The 14,559-nt window shown below is 34.5% G+C and overlaps 1 protein-coding gene across 1 annotated transcript; it reads right to left on the bottom strand.

Annotated features, from left to right (window-relative positions):
• Positions 1-4,345: 4,345 nt before the first annotated feature.
• LOC133819003 (diacylglycerol kinase 3-like) lies at positions 4,346-6,164 on the bottom strand. The gene is made up of 5 exons (XM_062252142.1): positions 6,052-6,164; positions 5,803-5,873; positions 5,416-5,493; positions 5,157-5,244; positions 4,346-4,865 (listed from the first exon to the last, which is right to left on the bottom strand). Exons 1-5 carry the CDS (start codon positions 6,130-6,132, stop codon positions 4,698-4,700), a joined length of 486 nt encoding a protein of 161 aa, XP_062108126.1. The 5' UTR covers positions 6,133-6,164; the 3' UTR covers positions 4,346-4,697.
• Positions 6,165-14,559: the final 8,395 nt, after the last annotated feature.

Here is a 14,559-nt window from a genome sequence, read left to right on the forward strand (position 1 = left end):
ACCATTGAGGAGCGCAGCCACGAGAATGTCCTTGAGTCTGCCATGGGGATGAATCTCACCGTGAGTTCTTTTCCCATACTTGGTGGTGAAATTGTTTTGTTGTTTTTTTTTTACTCATATTTTTTACTTGTTCTATTGTTTTGTAGTCCGTTCTGGCCCAATACCGCAGCATAGCTCATGCTAGGGCCAGAAATGAAGAGCTCTGGGCTGAGATAGATGTTGCCAAGGAAAGTGAGCAGGCTGCTAAAGCTGCCCTGACAAATGCTCAGAAGAATGAGCAGGCTGCCCAGGCTGCTCTCACCTCTTCCCAGGAAAGCGAGCAGGCCACGAAGACCGCGCTATCTGCCTCCCAAGCTCAAACCGCTAAGGTGAATCATCTCGGTGAATGTCTTCAGGTCAAGATTGGCGAGCTCAAGAAAAAATTACTCAAGGGCGAAGCTAAAGCCAAGGAGGAAAAGGTGGCATCTTCATCAACCATTGCTGAGCCTTCAACCAGGATGGAAACTTCTCATTTATGGAGCCCAGGCTATGGGACCCGTACCTTGCTAAATTCAAGGCTCGACTCTCGCAAGAACAGTCAAAGACTGGTGAGGCATCCGGAATGGTGGAGGGAGGCGAGGAGGTTACTTCTGCGAGGCAAAGACCTGATGAAGCCCAATGATTTTTTTTTTAGTTTTCTTTGTAATTGTCTGACAGTTTTTTTATATTAAACAATTGCCTTCGGGCTTAGTTTGAGGTTTTTTTTCCTTGACGTGACAATATATTTGTTTGTCTTATATTAATATATATATATCTAACTTTTGATCCATAAGTCTTTCCTTTATTAACTTCTCATGCTTATGAATCTTTAGACTCTTGGGCATTTGAGATTTTAGGAATCGACTTTTAGATCAAGATAGATTTTATCGAACATGGTTATGTTTAAGTATTGTTTGCTTATTTGTATCATACCTGTTAAGAATCAGACCTCAAACTTGGTTATATCAAGGGTTTTTAATAATTTAAACTTAGTTTGCGCTAGGTTTATTGATAACTCGAGCTTTAAAAAGCCCTTTAATCAATTTTCCCAAACTTCTAAGTTTCGGACCTGGTTACGTCCAGGGTTTTAAATGATTTAAACTTAGTTCATGTTAGGTTTATTGATAACTCGAGCTTTAAAAAGCCCTTTAATCAATTTTCCCAAACTTCTAAGCTTTTTAATCTTATCGAGCATGATTAATTTTGCCAACCTTGGGTTATGTGCCCCCCAAGAAATCATCATGTATAAACTTTCTTGGTTGCCTCTACAAATATGAGAACACGAGCTAATACAATACTTAAGAAATAGTTATTTAGCAATCCATTTATTATTTAATCAGTACGCCTTTTATAAATAATCCTTACATGGATGGTGGTACTATTGATAATATTTTTTCAAATGTAGAGCATTCCAGTTCTGTGGGACTACTTCCCCATTCAGCCGAGCTATCTTGGAAGTTCCCTCATGCAAAACCTCAACCACCTGATATGGTCCCTCCCAGTTCGAGCCTAATACACCGTCCTTAGGGTCCTTATTTGCCAAAAAGATCCTTCAGAGAACTAGATCGCCTAACCCCAGTCTACGACTTTTGAATTTTGAATTGAAATAGTGAGTGATCTTTTGTTGATAATGGGCGAGCTGTAGTTGCGATTTCTCTCACTTTTCTTCGATCAGATCAAGGGATGTGTTAAGTAATCCATTATTATGTTCTTGATCAAACGTCCTTTGCTTGTGAGTAGTTACCATTACTTCGATTGAAAGCATGACCTCGCTTTCGAAAGTCAGGGAAAAAGGAGTATGCCCCGTGGAGGTCCTGTGAGAAGTTTGGTAGGCCCAAAGTACTTGTGGGAGTTGTTCGAGCCATAGTCCTTTGGCTTCATCTAACCTCTTCTTCAGGCATGCCTGAAGGGTTTTGTTTACAGCCTCGACTTGTCCATTGGCCTGCGGATATGCTACTGAGGAGAAGCTCTTAGTGATACCATATTTTTCACAGAAGTCAGTGAAGAGATCGCTCTCGAACTGTATCCCGTTGTCTGACACGATCTTTTTAGGAAGCCTAAACTGACATATAATACTCTTCACCACAAAGTCCAGGACTCTTTTTGAAGTGATGATTGCCAGAGGCTCGGCCTCTATTCACTTCGTGAAATAGTCAATTGCCACTACCGCGTAACGAACTTCCCCCTTTCCCATAGGTAGAGAGCCTATTAGGTCGATTCCCCATACCGCAAATGGCCATGGGGATGAAATCATTATTAGCTCGACCAGAGCAGCTCAGGCAATTATAGCGAAATGCTGGCATTTGTCGCACTTCTAAACATACGAGATTGAGTCTTTCGTTAAAGTGGGCCAAAAATAGCCCTGCCTCACACTACAAGAAAAAATGCTTTTAATAACACCGAAAATGTGTTATCAAAACATACGATAACACTTTCTGATGTGTTAAGACCGACTATGTTATCGTAGGTCAGGGTACTTTACATAACACTTTATCAGTGTTATACAGATGTGTTATTGTACTGTCAACAATAACACAATTTTTGTGTTATTTTAATATATAGATAAGTGTTTAATTATGTTATTTATAGTCAATTATATAACACTTTTTTTTGTGTTATACTACACTTTAGTATAACACATTTTTTGTGTTATACTACACTTTAGTATAACACATGTGTTATATTAGCTTAGAGAAACATAATCTTTTTTTACTTACACAAAACTAGGAAAACAAATATGAAAGTTGAAGCCAAATAAGGTAACATAAATAGATTTTTATTAATTACTCAAATGTAATTACAATATTTAGTCTACTAGTCTAGGCTTAAGAAATCATATTACAGCATAATTTATGCCCAATTCTGATTCCTTTATCACTAAATACAAAACAAGAAATGTATACAAAAATTAGTGAAATACATTCTTCCATTCTAAATGCCTCAACTGCAAATGTTGTCAAGAATTGCTCCAAAGAAATCTTCTCAATATACCTGCACATTGTAAAAAAAAAATCCTTTTATTATTAAGAATATAAGACTTAAGCTAGTTTCCACCTGTAAGCATATAAAGTTTAAATTAAATTTGTAATAACTCCAAAACTTGACGAAACAGCAGGGTATAGCAAGATGTACTACCATGAAAAACGACTGAAGCAACAAAACATGCAACTTAAAACAATAAGCTAAGAGATGAACGAAGAGAAAATTCCACTGCAAAACAGAGTACTCTATCAATACCTAAAACTTAATGAAAATGAAATAAACATTCAGCAGCATAATTCTAAAGCACAACAAAAGACTTTCTTTTTTATACCTTGACAAGGGCTGATGAAAGTCATCTTTTTGTTGGTAGTTCATCTTCTAACATGGTCATATCAGCCTATTAAGAAAGAAAAATCTAAGCATATGAATTTCCCACAAAACAAACAGTTAAATTTAGAAATGAAAGTGAATGAGAAAATCAAAGAGGATAGAGAATGAATGAACTGAACTTTATTGAAATATATTCAAGTGTTAAATAGAAAAAGAGAATACATCACTTATAATGAGCTAAAAATTAGAGTAAGACTAACAGATTCATAGAAAACCATAACAAATCTAGCAGCTACCACTTAATAGATAAAATTTGTAGTAATAAAAGTAATAATAACCTCAGAGTAGTCACTATCACAAGATTTCATTCTATAGTTGCTAAAATCATAAACGATGTTAAAGTGGTTACAAGATACTCTACAAAGATTACTTACAAGAGTCTCTATCAATTATGTTTTCATATTAAAAAATATGATTTAAATTGTTTCTTTTGTGTTTTATTTGATCATTTCATGACAATCTGTTTTAATACTTATCTATATATATACACATGTAAGACATGAATTATACTATGGAAAAAATAAAGATAAAGGTAATATTTAATTTGCTTTGAACACTCAGACAAGTATTTTTAAGCCAACACAACAGAGAGTAGAAATATTCGTTGCTTGTTTCATTTAGTTTGCAACATGAATTGCCTAACAGCGAATGAAAACAGGCATAGGCAGTATGTACATACAAAGGAAGAGAGAATATATATCTCAAAGTTACTTAACCCTTAGCCTTTTACTGCCACCTTCGCTCTTTATCGGCAAGGCTGCTGGATAATTGAAGGAAGGAAGGAAGAGAAAAACGAGATGCAATGACAGAGCAGTGTGCAGCATATTTATGACTACAAGACCAATTCTTTTAAAGTCAAAAGACTACATGACCTTTTCAATAATATTGAAAATAAACCAAGCAAGAAAGAGAAAAAAATTATTTAAATTTCTGGCTTCTGCAAATTCAATTTCTTATAAGTTATAACCTGGTCTCTGGATACTAATCAGTTTGTCATTTGTTTTCCCCAGAATTTAAAAAAAAAAAAAAAAAGAGGAGAAAAAATTGCATTGCTGCAATTGTGAAAAAATCGATGTCCTTACTACAGGGGAATATACGAAATCCTTGAAGAAAAGAGCTTGAAAAGGTCAGAAGCATATCAATAAAGTTTGTACATTTATCAAGATCTCCGAAAAATAGATGCCCCTACTAAATACCCAGCAAAAATTTTATACATATATGATAATTCAACAAGTCTTTGGATTCTAACACTGAACTCACTTTGATTGCATGAAATAAAACGGTGCAGGTGCACTTTCTACGCAGAGTTATAACACATATGATAGAATGAATATAAGATCAAAAATAAAGAGCAGTACCTGAGCAATGTGCTTGGCAGAGATGAGTTCGACCATAACAAATGATGCATGCCATCCGTGCTTAAGGCCAAAAATTTCTAGAAGACCATCATCAGCATGGGCCTCAACAAACTTTTTCTGTGAGAACAATAAATGTCAAGATAAGCATTATTGACCTGAAACTTAAGTCCCTTCAATAAAAGGGACCATATGGTACATGAGATCAAATATGGTAAGGGGAAAATTATGATGAGTGCACTTTCAACTCCACAGTACTTGAGTATTATTGATGAATCAGGGAAAAACAATAACTTCGTAAGTACTCGAGTATTTTCATGCTTGCATCTGCATAACCAACATACAGCATAGAAGAACATAGAGCTAACAAACCCAATGAAAATTAACATTATCTCGAGGAGAGATATATACCTTTTCCAAATAATCTGGCTTCATATTACCCCAGGGATGTCGTCCACTTCCATAGTTATGAAGATTTAAAGCAACAATAGCTCTTACACTAGAGGAACAAAAAATTACAAAATGAGATTTATAGAATAAGAATATCAATGAAAAATGTATAAATGATGATAATACTTAGCGACAGAGATGGTACTTATCTAAGAAGAATAAGAAGAAACACATTGCCAGATAAAATTATATTGCAAATAAAACAAACTCACAAACGTACCTTGATGGAACAGTAATTTGCTCCCATTCTGAGCAATTGACCTTTTTGACATGCAGCCTTAAAATATTTGTTAGTCCCCTGAGCCAAAAAAGTATTAAGACGTGTAAGCAAATACAGATTATGATCAAGGCAGAATATTGTTACTCTTAATGACTATAGCTCTGAACAAATTATCAACCACAGCAGGAGAGAATCATTTAAAAATATTCTTTGTGCTTTCACCCCTTGAGCCCCAGTAATTTTAGAAGGAGAAAAGCACAAGAGAATAAAATTAAATCAAAGTGGAATCCTACTTGCTGATAAATTATTTCCATCAGCAAACAACAAATCATAAAGTAGAACAACCCTCTTAACAAAACAAATTGCTTAAACTTAAAGATATTTCACCTTAATCGTGGATCACTTGTACAAGGTGTAAAGAACCAACCTTGACCGCAACTATAACCAGAATAGATCAGCTGCGACGATCAATTAGAAGAGTTTAGCTGATAAAATAAATAAGCATTGTGCCTTTTTTCCAACAGGGTACATTTACATCAAGATACAAATATCCAAATAACAATTTTAGTTCTAAAAAATCATTGGTAATAGTCCGTAATCACAAGACTTTTCACATAATAAGATAACAAACCAGACCTTATTAGAAATTGGTCCTTGTGCCAGGTAAGGTTTCTCATTACGTAAATGATGAAAGCCGTAAGCCACCTGAGCATCCATTCCTGTAATATAGATCCAAAAAATAAGGAGGCTTGTGTAGAATGATAAAAAATACAGCCCTGGTCTGCTTCATATAAAACTAAGAGGGAGCGAACCACACACACACACATATACTAATACAGAATAATTATCAGCTCTTAGACAAGTCAAAAATCACACAAACATACCTAAGCTAAAGTAATTATAAAATACTCCTTCATAACAAGTCTTTTTCTCAGGCAACTCCCCTTCAATCTCCAACCCCTGCATTTAAATACATTTAACCTATTTAGGTTAATTTGTTCACATGAAAATAAATAAATTTAATACTTCACATTTTACAAAGACTAACACAAAACATATTCTAAGTTTAATATGCAGCACATCAAAGATTTCAAAACAAAGTTCATTTTCTTACAAGCAATTAAAAAAATAGCTTTAAAAAAAGTTAAATTTTCCATGTTTATATTGTTTTATATATCTTGATGATTAGAATAAATCTCTCTAGATACAAACACTAGAATGAAAATAGGAAAAAAAAACAATTAATTACATCAAAACTTCAAAAATCCCATCAAATAGCCTCTACAATTTTATTTTTCTGCATGAATTATAAGATTCAAAAGAATGATGCACAAGAAATTGCCTAATGTCACATCTAGCATTATACACAATCCAGAGCAGAGCAATGGATTATATGCTATAATGCTATATAGTCCACCTTCTCACTGATTATTCTTACTTAAAAAAAAAAAACTTTTGTGAGGCTTTAACAATATGAGAACCTAATATTTCATAGCAGAGCAACAGCACAGATATTAGGCCCATAACGCAACCTGATCGTTATAACTTCGCTGCTAACATACCTGAATTCGAAACCAGTAACAGCGAATGAAAACAGGCATAGGCAGTGGAAAGAATATATCAGGAGTTAACTAATAACTGTATGACAAAAACAGAAAATATAATTTGAACTCAAACAGAAAAACAGACTAATAACTTCATTTTTTGCAATGAATATCAGATACAGAAGGTGAGCATGGATTAGAGTTCAATGCAGAGCAATTGTTTTCCCCCAACTGTTTGTAATTGTCATCACCAAAAACTGGAGTGAACTCGTTACTCGAATTTTGGGATGAGATTAAGGAAGAAAACAATCCATTTATGTCATAGGTTTCTACATTTTCATATGAATTAGCATTTTCCAATGTGCTAAACACATCAAGATTTTCGGTTTCCTGAAAGAGCCTCATTGTTTGATCCACAAAGTCCAATCTTTCAAATATCTACAGCAGTAACAACAATGGCAGAGCATTAATCAATTAACAGCTCAATCACAGAACACTAATCGAACGATTAAGCATAAATATTCATAGAAGTGATCTAACCTTCTCAGTAGATCCAAACTGTACTAGTCCTCGTGGTTCAACCGGTACTACCACAATGGTCTGCAAAGTGAGTTTGATTGTTAATAATTCTAAGTTGTGAGCTAGAATTGAACAACTTTGACAAGAAACCATAAAATTTATAACACAAGTTTCTACCATACTAATCTCAATTAAAGTACTCAAAAAGAAAAAAATTGTACCTTTATTCCAGAGGAAAACTGATAGCAAACCTCATAATCATCCTGTAGAGTGAAAGAAAATTCACAAAATAAGCAAACAAAACAAGAATTCTAACTTCAAAAAATTCAACATATGTATGTGATTTCAACTCTAAAAACTGAAAAAGAAAGAAGAAATACCTGAAATGTGTGTTTATTTTTAGTAGATCTGAAAGAATTCCATTCCCCACTTGGTCCATCAGCTTGAATCCATTGGTACTTCCCATTTAAAGTAGTTTGACCAATAATTCTACATTGACACATATACAAACCACAAACATTAGCCCTCTATTTTCCTCTAATCAACTTTATTATTTTTTAGAGAAAAGAAACAAATATTTTCTCTAATGCATTTGACACATTTATAAAGAAAAAAACAAATGTTTAGGGGCATACCCTTCTCTTTATTAAGTGCAGTACAAATAAGAGCAAAAATGAAGGAAGCTATTCTAAAATACTGAGGAAAATTACCTGTTGTTTGAGCCATTCATTGTAAAGTTGTTGCCAACCAAGTTACTGCCAAAAAAAATGACAGCTTTATTTAGACAGAAAGAGTTAACCAAATGTACCAGTGAGTTTCTTAATTAACTTACAGTTTTTGTAACTGTTGGAGCTCTCCGTTATTCGATGGAATTGTACCAGGGATATTGTTGTTCCTAAGTACTCTGTAGGTTTTTTTTAATAGTTGTTAGATTATATCTCAAAGCAGAACAGCACAGAAGAAAAAAGATGTGTTTGAATTTGAATGATTTATTAGAAAGGGTGTAATAATGTGTTGAAACCATGTTACTTACAAGGTACTTAGAGACTTCATATCCTTGATAAATGCAAGAGAAGAACTTACATTAGATATTTCACTTAACCGCGTACAGATAATTCACACTAAAGATTGTTAGCATTAAAAACGTGCATATAAATATGAAAATGATTATTAAATATAGTACTCACAAGTCTAATAGGGAAGTCAGATTCGCGATCGTTGATGGTATAGGTCCCATATTTAGTATTATTAATCAGACCAAAAATAAGTAAAAATTACACACAATAAACACAATTTTTTAATTAAATTAATAAAATGGTTGAAAAAGGTGTATGAAGAAATTCATGGAGAGGAATCTGATATTGAGAAAAACAGTCAAATTTGGAAACAATATTGAAATTCCTTCTGTTTCCTTCTGTTTGAAATTCCTTCTGTTTGAAAATGAAAAAGGCATTCAGATCTTTATTGTTTGTTCCTATGTGGACTTTATCTTTTTTGTTTTACAAACGGTTCCATCATCATTTATGTAAAATCCTTAGATATGCTAGTCATATTTGCTAGTCACCATGAACATCATATGTAGACCACAATTCAACAAAACAGGTAGAAGTAAAGTTTAAAATTAAAAAAATCTGACAAAAAACTTACCAACTAGTAAGGACTGTCTACTCAAAACAGGTTTAATTAATTAGAATTTGTAAAAGTAATGTCCCCAATAAATTGAGCTTCAATCAAAACATTTAAAATTGTGATTATTTTAGCACTAGACATATATATCCTTGAAGTCATAATGCAATTAAGAAAAATTATGATTATTTTCAAAGCCCATTTACATCTTCACCCACCTCGTAAGAGATAGAGAGAGTAGTAGTAGTAGTAGTAGTAGTAAAGAAGGAATGAAAGAGAGATAGATAGATAGATATGATGGTGGTGGTGGTGATAATGAGGCGACAAAGATGTAAAGGGCAATTATGAAAAACCAAGGAGAATTTGTTTCCAATAATGAGTTTTTCCATCCAGGGCAGAAATACTATTATACATGATATAATCATCACTAGAAGTCAATTGAAAAGATCAGTGAACAATACAATGCAGAAATAAACACGAAAATGAAGTGAAAGTTCCTCCCTTTAAGTGGGTAGGTTCATATAAAGCTTTCTAGGCTGCATGTCCATCAATTAACGCAGCAAAAAAACTACTCATAAACATTTGCCATCATCTATTAAAGAATCCATTAACATACCAAACCAGAACAACAAAATAAACATTGAGTGAGAAAAATGCAAAGAAAAAAGTTCGAACTAGAGCCATAATCATAGAGACTGAGTTCAGTTGAAAATTAAATATGATTTTTCAAGAGAATGCGAGTGAGGACGAGAGGAATATCTAGCATTTACTTACTGTTAGAGGAATATCTAGCATTTACTTACTGTTAGAGGAATAGTTCATTACTTGAGGGTGGATTTATGCCCTTATCAATATGGCTCACCTGAATAGCACAGATCAGATGCATATTAAATTATTATTAGGCTTATTATTAAGATACTAAACAGTAAACAGATCAGATGCATACCTCTATGCTAACCCTTTGTAGACCTTTCCTGATTTAAAAATAACACCTGTTAGGATTGCTATGGTGGATGGTCCAAAAAACAGCTTAGATAAGGTGATATGGACATAGGGATATCTTTCTTGTTACACTTTTTTTTTATGTAAACAGACTTGTTTTGTTTTAGAAAAGTTCTAACCTGCAGTTCCTTCGCCAATTACATTTGATCACAGAGATTGTTTGTTGCAGCATACACTTCCTTGACAGGTACTTTTCGGCAAGCAGGCTCTTTTGTAAGGACATCCCTGAACAATCATGTGAATTAGACAAAAATAAGTACAAGTATGGCACATGGCATACATCTAGGAAAAAATGGCTTCTTGTTTAGTGGTGAAACATTTTAGAGCATACCATGGTTTTTGGATGGGAGGTTTGATTTAAAGTATCTTCTATACAGGAAGCATGCAGCAACCAATACCATCATTACAACTCCTATTAGGAAACCAATCAGAATCCATACACCTACATCCATAAAACAAAGTTTTTATTTCAATTTCCATTTCGATACAGAGTATTTGCACAATTATCCAGTCAAAGAGGAATTATCACCTTTTCTAATGCTATTCTTCTTACTATGCTTTATGTCTTACCTTTCTTTTATTATGCAAAAAACACAGACCAGCTGAAAAAAAAAATTTGAAAACAATACTTTTGTGTAAAGTTTCAAGAGAAACATGTACATAAAGGTAAGCAAAACGAGACAACTTCCTTGCTCAGTGGAATTCAGAAAAGCAGATAGAATCACACTTAGTGACAAACTTAGTGACTGAATTAATAGAATCAATTCTCATTAAAGAAGTAATGATACAAAAGAGTATATATACAGAAAAGATAAAAACTAATAAAGTAACTAATCTAGAAAATAACAATAATTAGTTACAATGAACAACTAACTAACCAAAACAGTTAGTGTAGTTGGGAAAGCATTATATGGGCATAATTGTTGTAATGTGATATTTTAGTGTAATATATGGGCATAATTTTTGTAGTGTTGGCATAATGCAGAACAAAATTTCTAATAAATGGTCCGAATACAAGCGGATTTACAGAAACATAGATAACAAAATTTAAAGCATTAAAGAGATCTGCCTTTGACCAAACACCTTAACTACAGCCACTATATAGCCAGAATAAACGCCTATCCAACTTTGTTTGGAAAAAATAATATCCTTAACAATTCAGACAACTTAAATATGTGGAGAATGAGAATTGCTGATGAACTATACAAAACCAGTATGATAAGGATGTACACTATAACTGTATATATAATTATATATATATATATTTGGGAGTGAGACTGCTAGCAACACTCTTCTTCCTAATCTCTCTCTCTCTCTCTCGTTTCTTAGCATGTAGAAAAAAAAAGTTAGTATCCTAATACAGGATTGCTGGATCGCGTCTGATCAGAATCCTGTATGAATTTATGTCAGAAAACAACATACAGGATTCAACTGAATACCCCTTGAAACTCTAGCATAAACCAGACATAAAATAGTTCACATGTTTTATGCTAATTCTTTTACAAAGAACCAAGCAAAAACCACTCAAGCTCTCTTCTATTCATTCTCTTTACATGTACAATCATCCTAGAGATCCAACTCCATCTAGACCATTTTATTCCAATGCCCTTCCCTGAAAATAAGAAAAATCCTAGTGAACTATGAAACTCATATTTTATATAACAATCATTATTAAAGATCCATAAAATATTATCGTTATTTTGTACAGCGTAACTAGTTACACGGAAAGGTGACTAAATTAAAGACTTCCCAATAAAGGACTTTTTTTAAACTACTGCTACCAGTCACTCTTCTCTTCATGATTAATATTATTAAGCATGCCAATCTAAAATTTATCAATAGATTACAAATGGAAACTATCAAAGGGAGACAAAATAAAAGTTGAAGGAAGATAACTTAGTCTGACAAAAAACCAAAATTCTATCTTGAAATCAAGGTAGCTGAGTACAATGATATGCTAGAAGAACAGAATAATATAACAAATTAAGCAATTGTACAAAGCAAAAATTTTGTTTAGAACAAATTATATCAAAGGACTTACGATGATGGGGCTTGCAGCAAGCAATAAGTGAGAAAAACTGCTATCATTGCCCATATGCCCCTATATGAAAGAGTAGACATAGAGTTTTAAAACAAATTACACCAACTATTAAAGTAGAAACTACATAAATAGGTAAACAAAAATAACAAATAAGAGCCTACCTTTTAACTGATGTAACAACATCTCCAGATGCACTGCCTTCTGGATCCAAGACCCCGCTTACCCAACTGGTAAATGCATCAAGAAAAAAAAAAGCAAAAACAACCTCTTAGTACTTGGTGAGAATGATCAAGAAACAAAAATACTGTATCATTATTTTGCAACTTCAGAAGTTCAATCTTCCAACTTCTAGATAGCCATAAGTTATCCACCACCCAGTAAAATCCCCATCCTAAGAGAAACCAGTAAAATCCAGTAATAAAAAAGATAGAAGCAACTAGCATGAGTATCACATAAACAACCAAGTAGAGTGAAGAGCAAACTAAACTAAACCAAAGACAGTAATAAGCAAAGGCATTTGACATATAAAAGTACTGAAATTAAAAAGCTCCATTCAGAAAGCATCGATTTTAAAGCTACTTGCTGGGTTAAGAAGATGTTCTGTTTTGTTTTTGGTCTCACACGACCAGCTACCATCCGCATTGATCAGCACAAATCCAACAAGATTCTTGACAGATACAACCACTGCCCCTCTGCACCAAAAACAGAAAAGTAACAAGTTAGTGAGCATATTTCACAATCAGAATACTAATCTGTGATTGTATATAGCTAAAATATCTTGAAGGGATCTTGACTATATACCTCCAAAACTATATCTACATATTTCACAATCAGAATACTAAAATCTAAAATTTCTGGTAAGGAACGGTAAACTATTCACTCAAGCATCATTCAAGACAAAAAATCCAAATATACCCCTCAACGGCGTAAGCCTTATACCCAGCCACCATTTTCTTCCTCTGCAACTCAGGATCGTTCAAGCTCCAGCTTGGTGCACACTCGGGGCTCTATAGCGGAACGGGTGTAGAATCGCGCCTGGTGGTGGCTCGCGAATGGAAGTCGCATTGGGTCAAAGGCACTCAGAAATGGGCTCGCACCTGGGGTCACTTGGTTTAGGGGTTGGGTTCACGGGTGCCTGAGATTTAGAGCTTGGCTCGAAGAAAAATGGTTGTGAGGATGGTGGTTAGGTGGTCGGAGCTGAAGCATGGATTGACTTCGGAGACGGAAGAAAACGGGGGAGTTTTTCTGAAAAAGAAGAAGGAATTAGTAAAAAAGTATAAGGGAGGCGGGTTCCCAAAATAAATTACTGCCCTTTTTTTCCCACACATATATATATAAATATACCATAACTCTTTTTAAATAGTATTATAATGATGTGTTATGGTAATGGGTGTTTGGTGTAGTGTCAATATCTTCAGTGCTAGGTTTTGCCCCCCAGCATGATCTCCACAAAAGCCTTCGTGTATTTCTCGTAAAATGGTTTTGGCTTCCTTGGGCAGAACGCATCGTAGGAAAGGCAACGAATGACCACGTCGATACAAGGTTCCATCTATTATTACGTACCTTGGAGCTTGGTAAAGTATTTTTCATGCGTATTTTCTGTCGTCAGGTAACTTTCCTGTTGCGAGGTATTTCATTATGTGATTCATCCAGGTCGGTCTTATGACGATCATTTTGACCTCTATCATTTCTTCTGTCACACTCGGACTCTCCAGGAACTCCACTGGCACTACATTCAACATTTCAGCTTCTTTTGTGGTGGCAAGTCGTGCCAAAGCGTCAACATTAGAATTCTGCTCGCAGGGTATCTGTTCAACAGGATTGTATTCTAATTCAGATAGTTCTCCCTTTACCTTAGCTAGGTAGGGCGCCATCTTGGTACCTCAAGCTTGATATTATCTCAATACCTGATTGACCATAAGCTGAGAATCACTATAGCATTGGATAGCTTTCGCTTTGAGCTCCCTTGCCACTCTCAGCCCTGCTAGTAAGGCCTCATATTCGACTTCGTTGTTAGATGCCTCGAATCTGAATCTCAGAGCTATATGAAATTGATGCCCTTCTGTTGAGATTAAGATGATCCTAGCTCCCGATCTGTCTCGTTTGATGATCCGTCCACAAAGATTTTCCATAACTCCTGCACCGGCTCCTTCAAGGGCTCCTCTTGAAATCTGGTGAACTCATCCATAAAATCAGCAATGGCCAGACTTTTGATTGAGGTCCATGGCACATACAATATCTCAAACTAGCTAAGTTCGATAGCCCATTTTAAAAGACGTCCTGACGTTTTAGGATTTTGCAAAACCTGCCTTAAAGTTTGGTCGATCATGACGTTGATAGAATGGGACTGGAAATATGGTCGAAGCTTTCTGGAAGCCAATATCAGATAGAATGCTTGTTTCTCTATCAGTG

The sequence above is a fragment of the Humulus lupulus genome, chromosome 2, assembly GCF_963169125.1.
Source record: "Humulus lupulus chromosome 2, drHumLupu1.1, whole genome shotgun sequence".
In the NCBI taxonomy this organism is placed as follows: domain Eukaryota; kingdom Viridiplantae; phylum Streptophyta; class Magnoliopsida; order Rosales; family Cannabaceae; genus Humulus; species Humulus lupulus.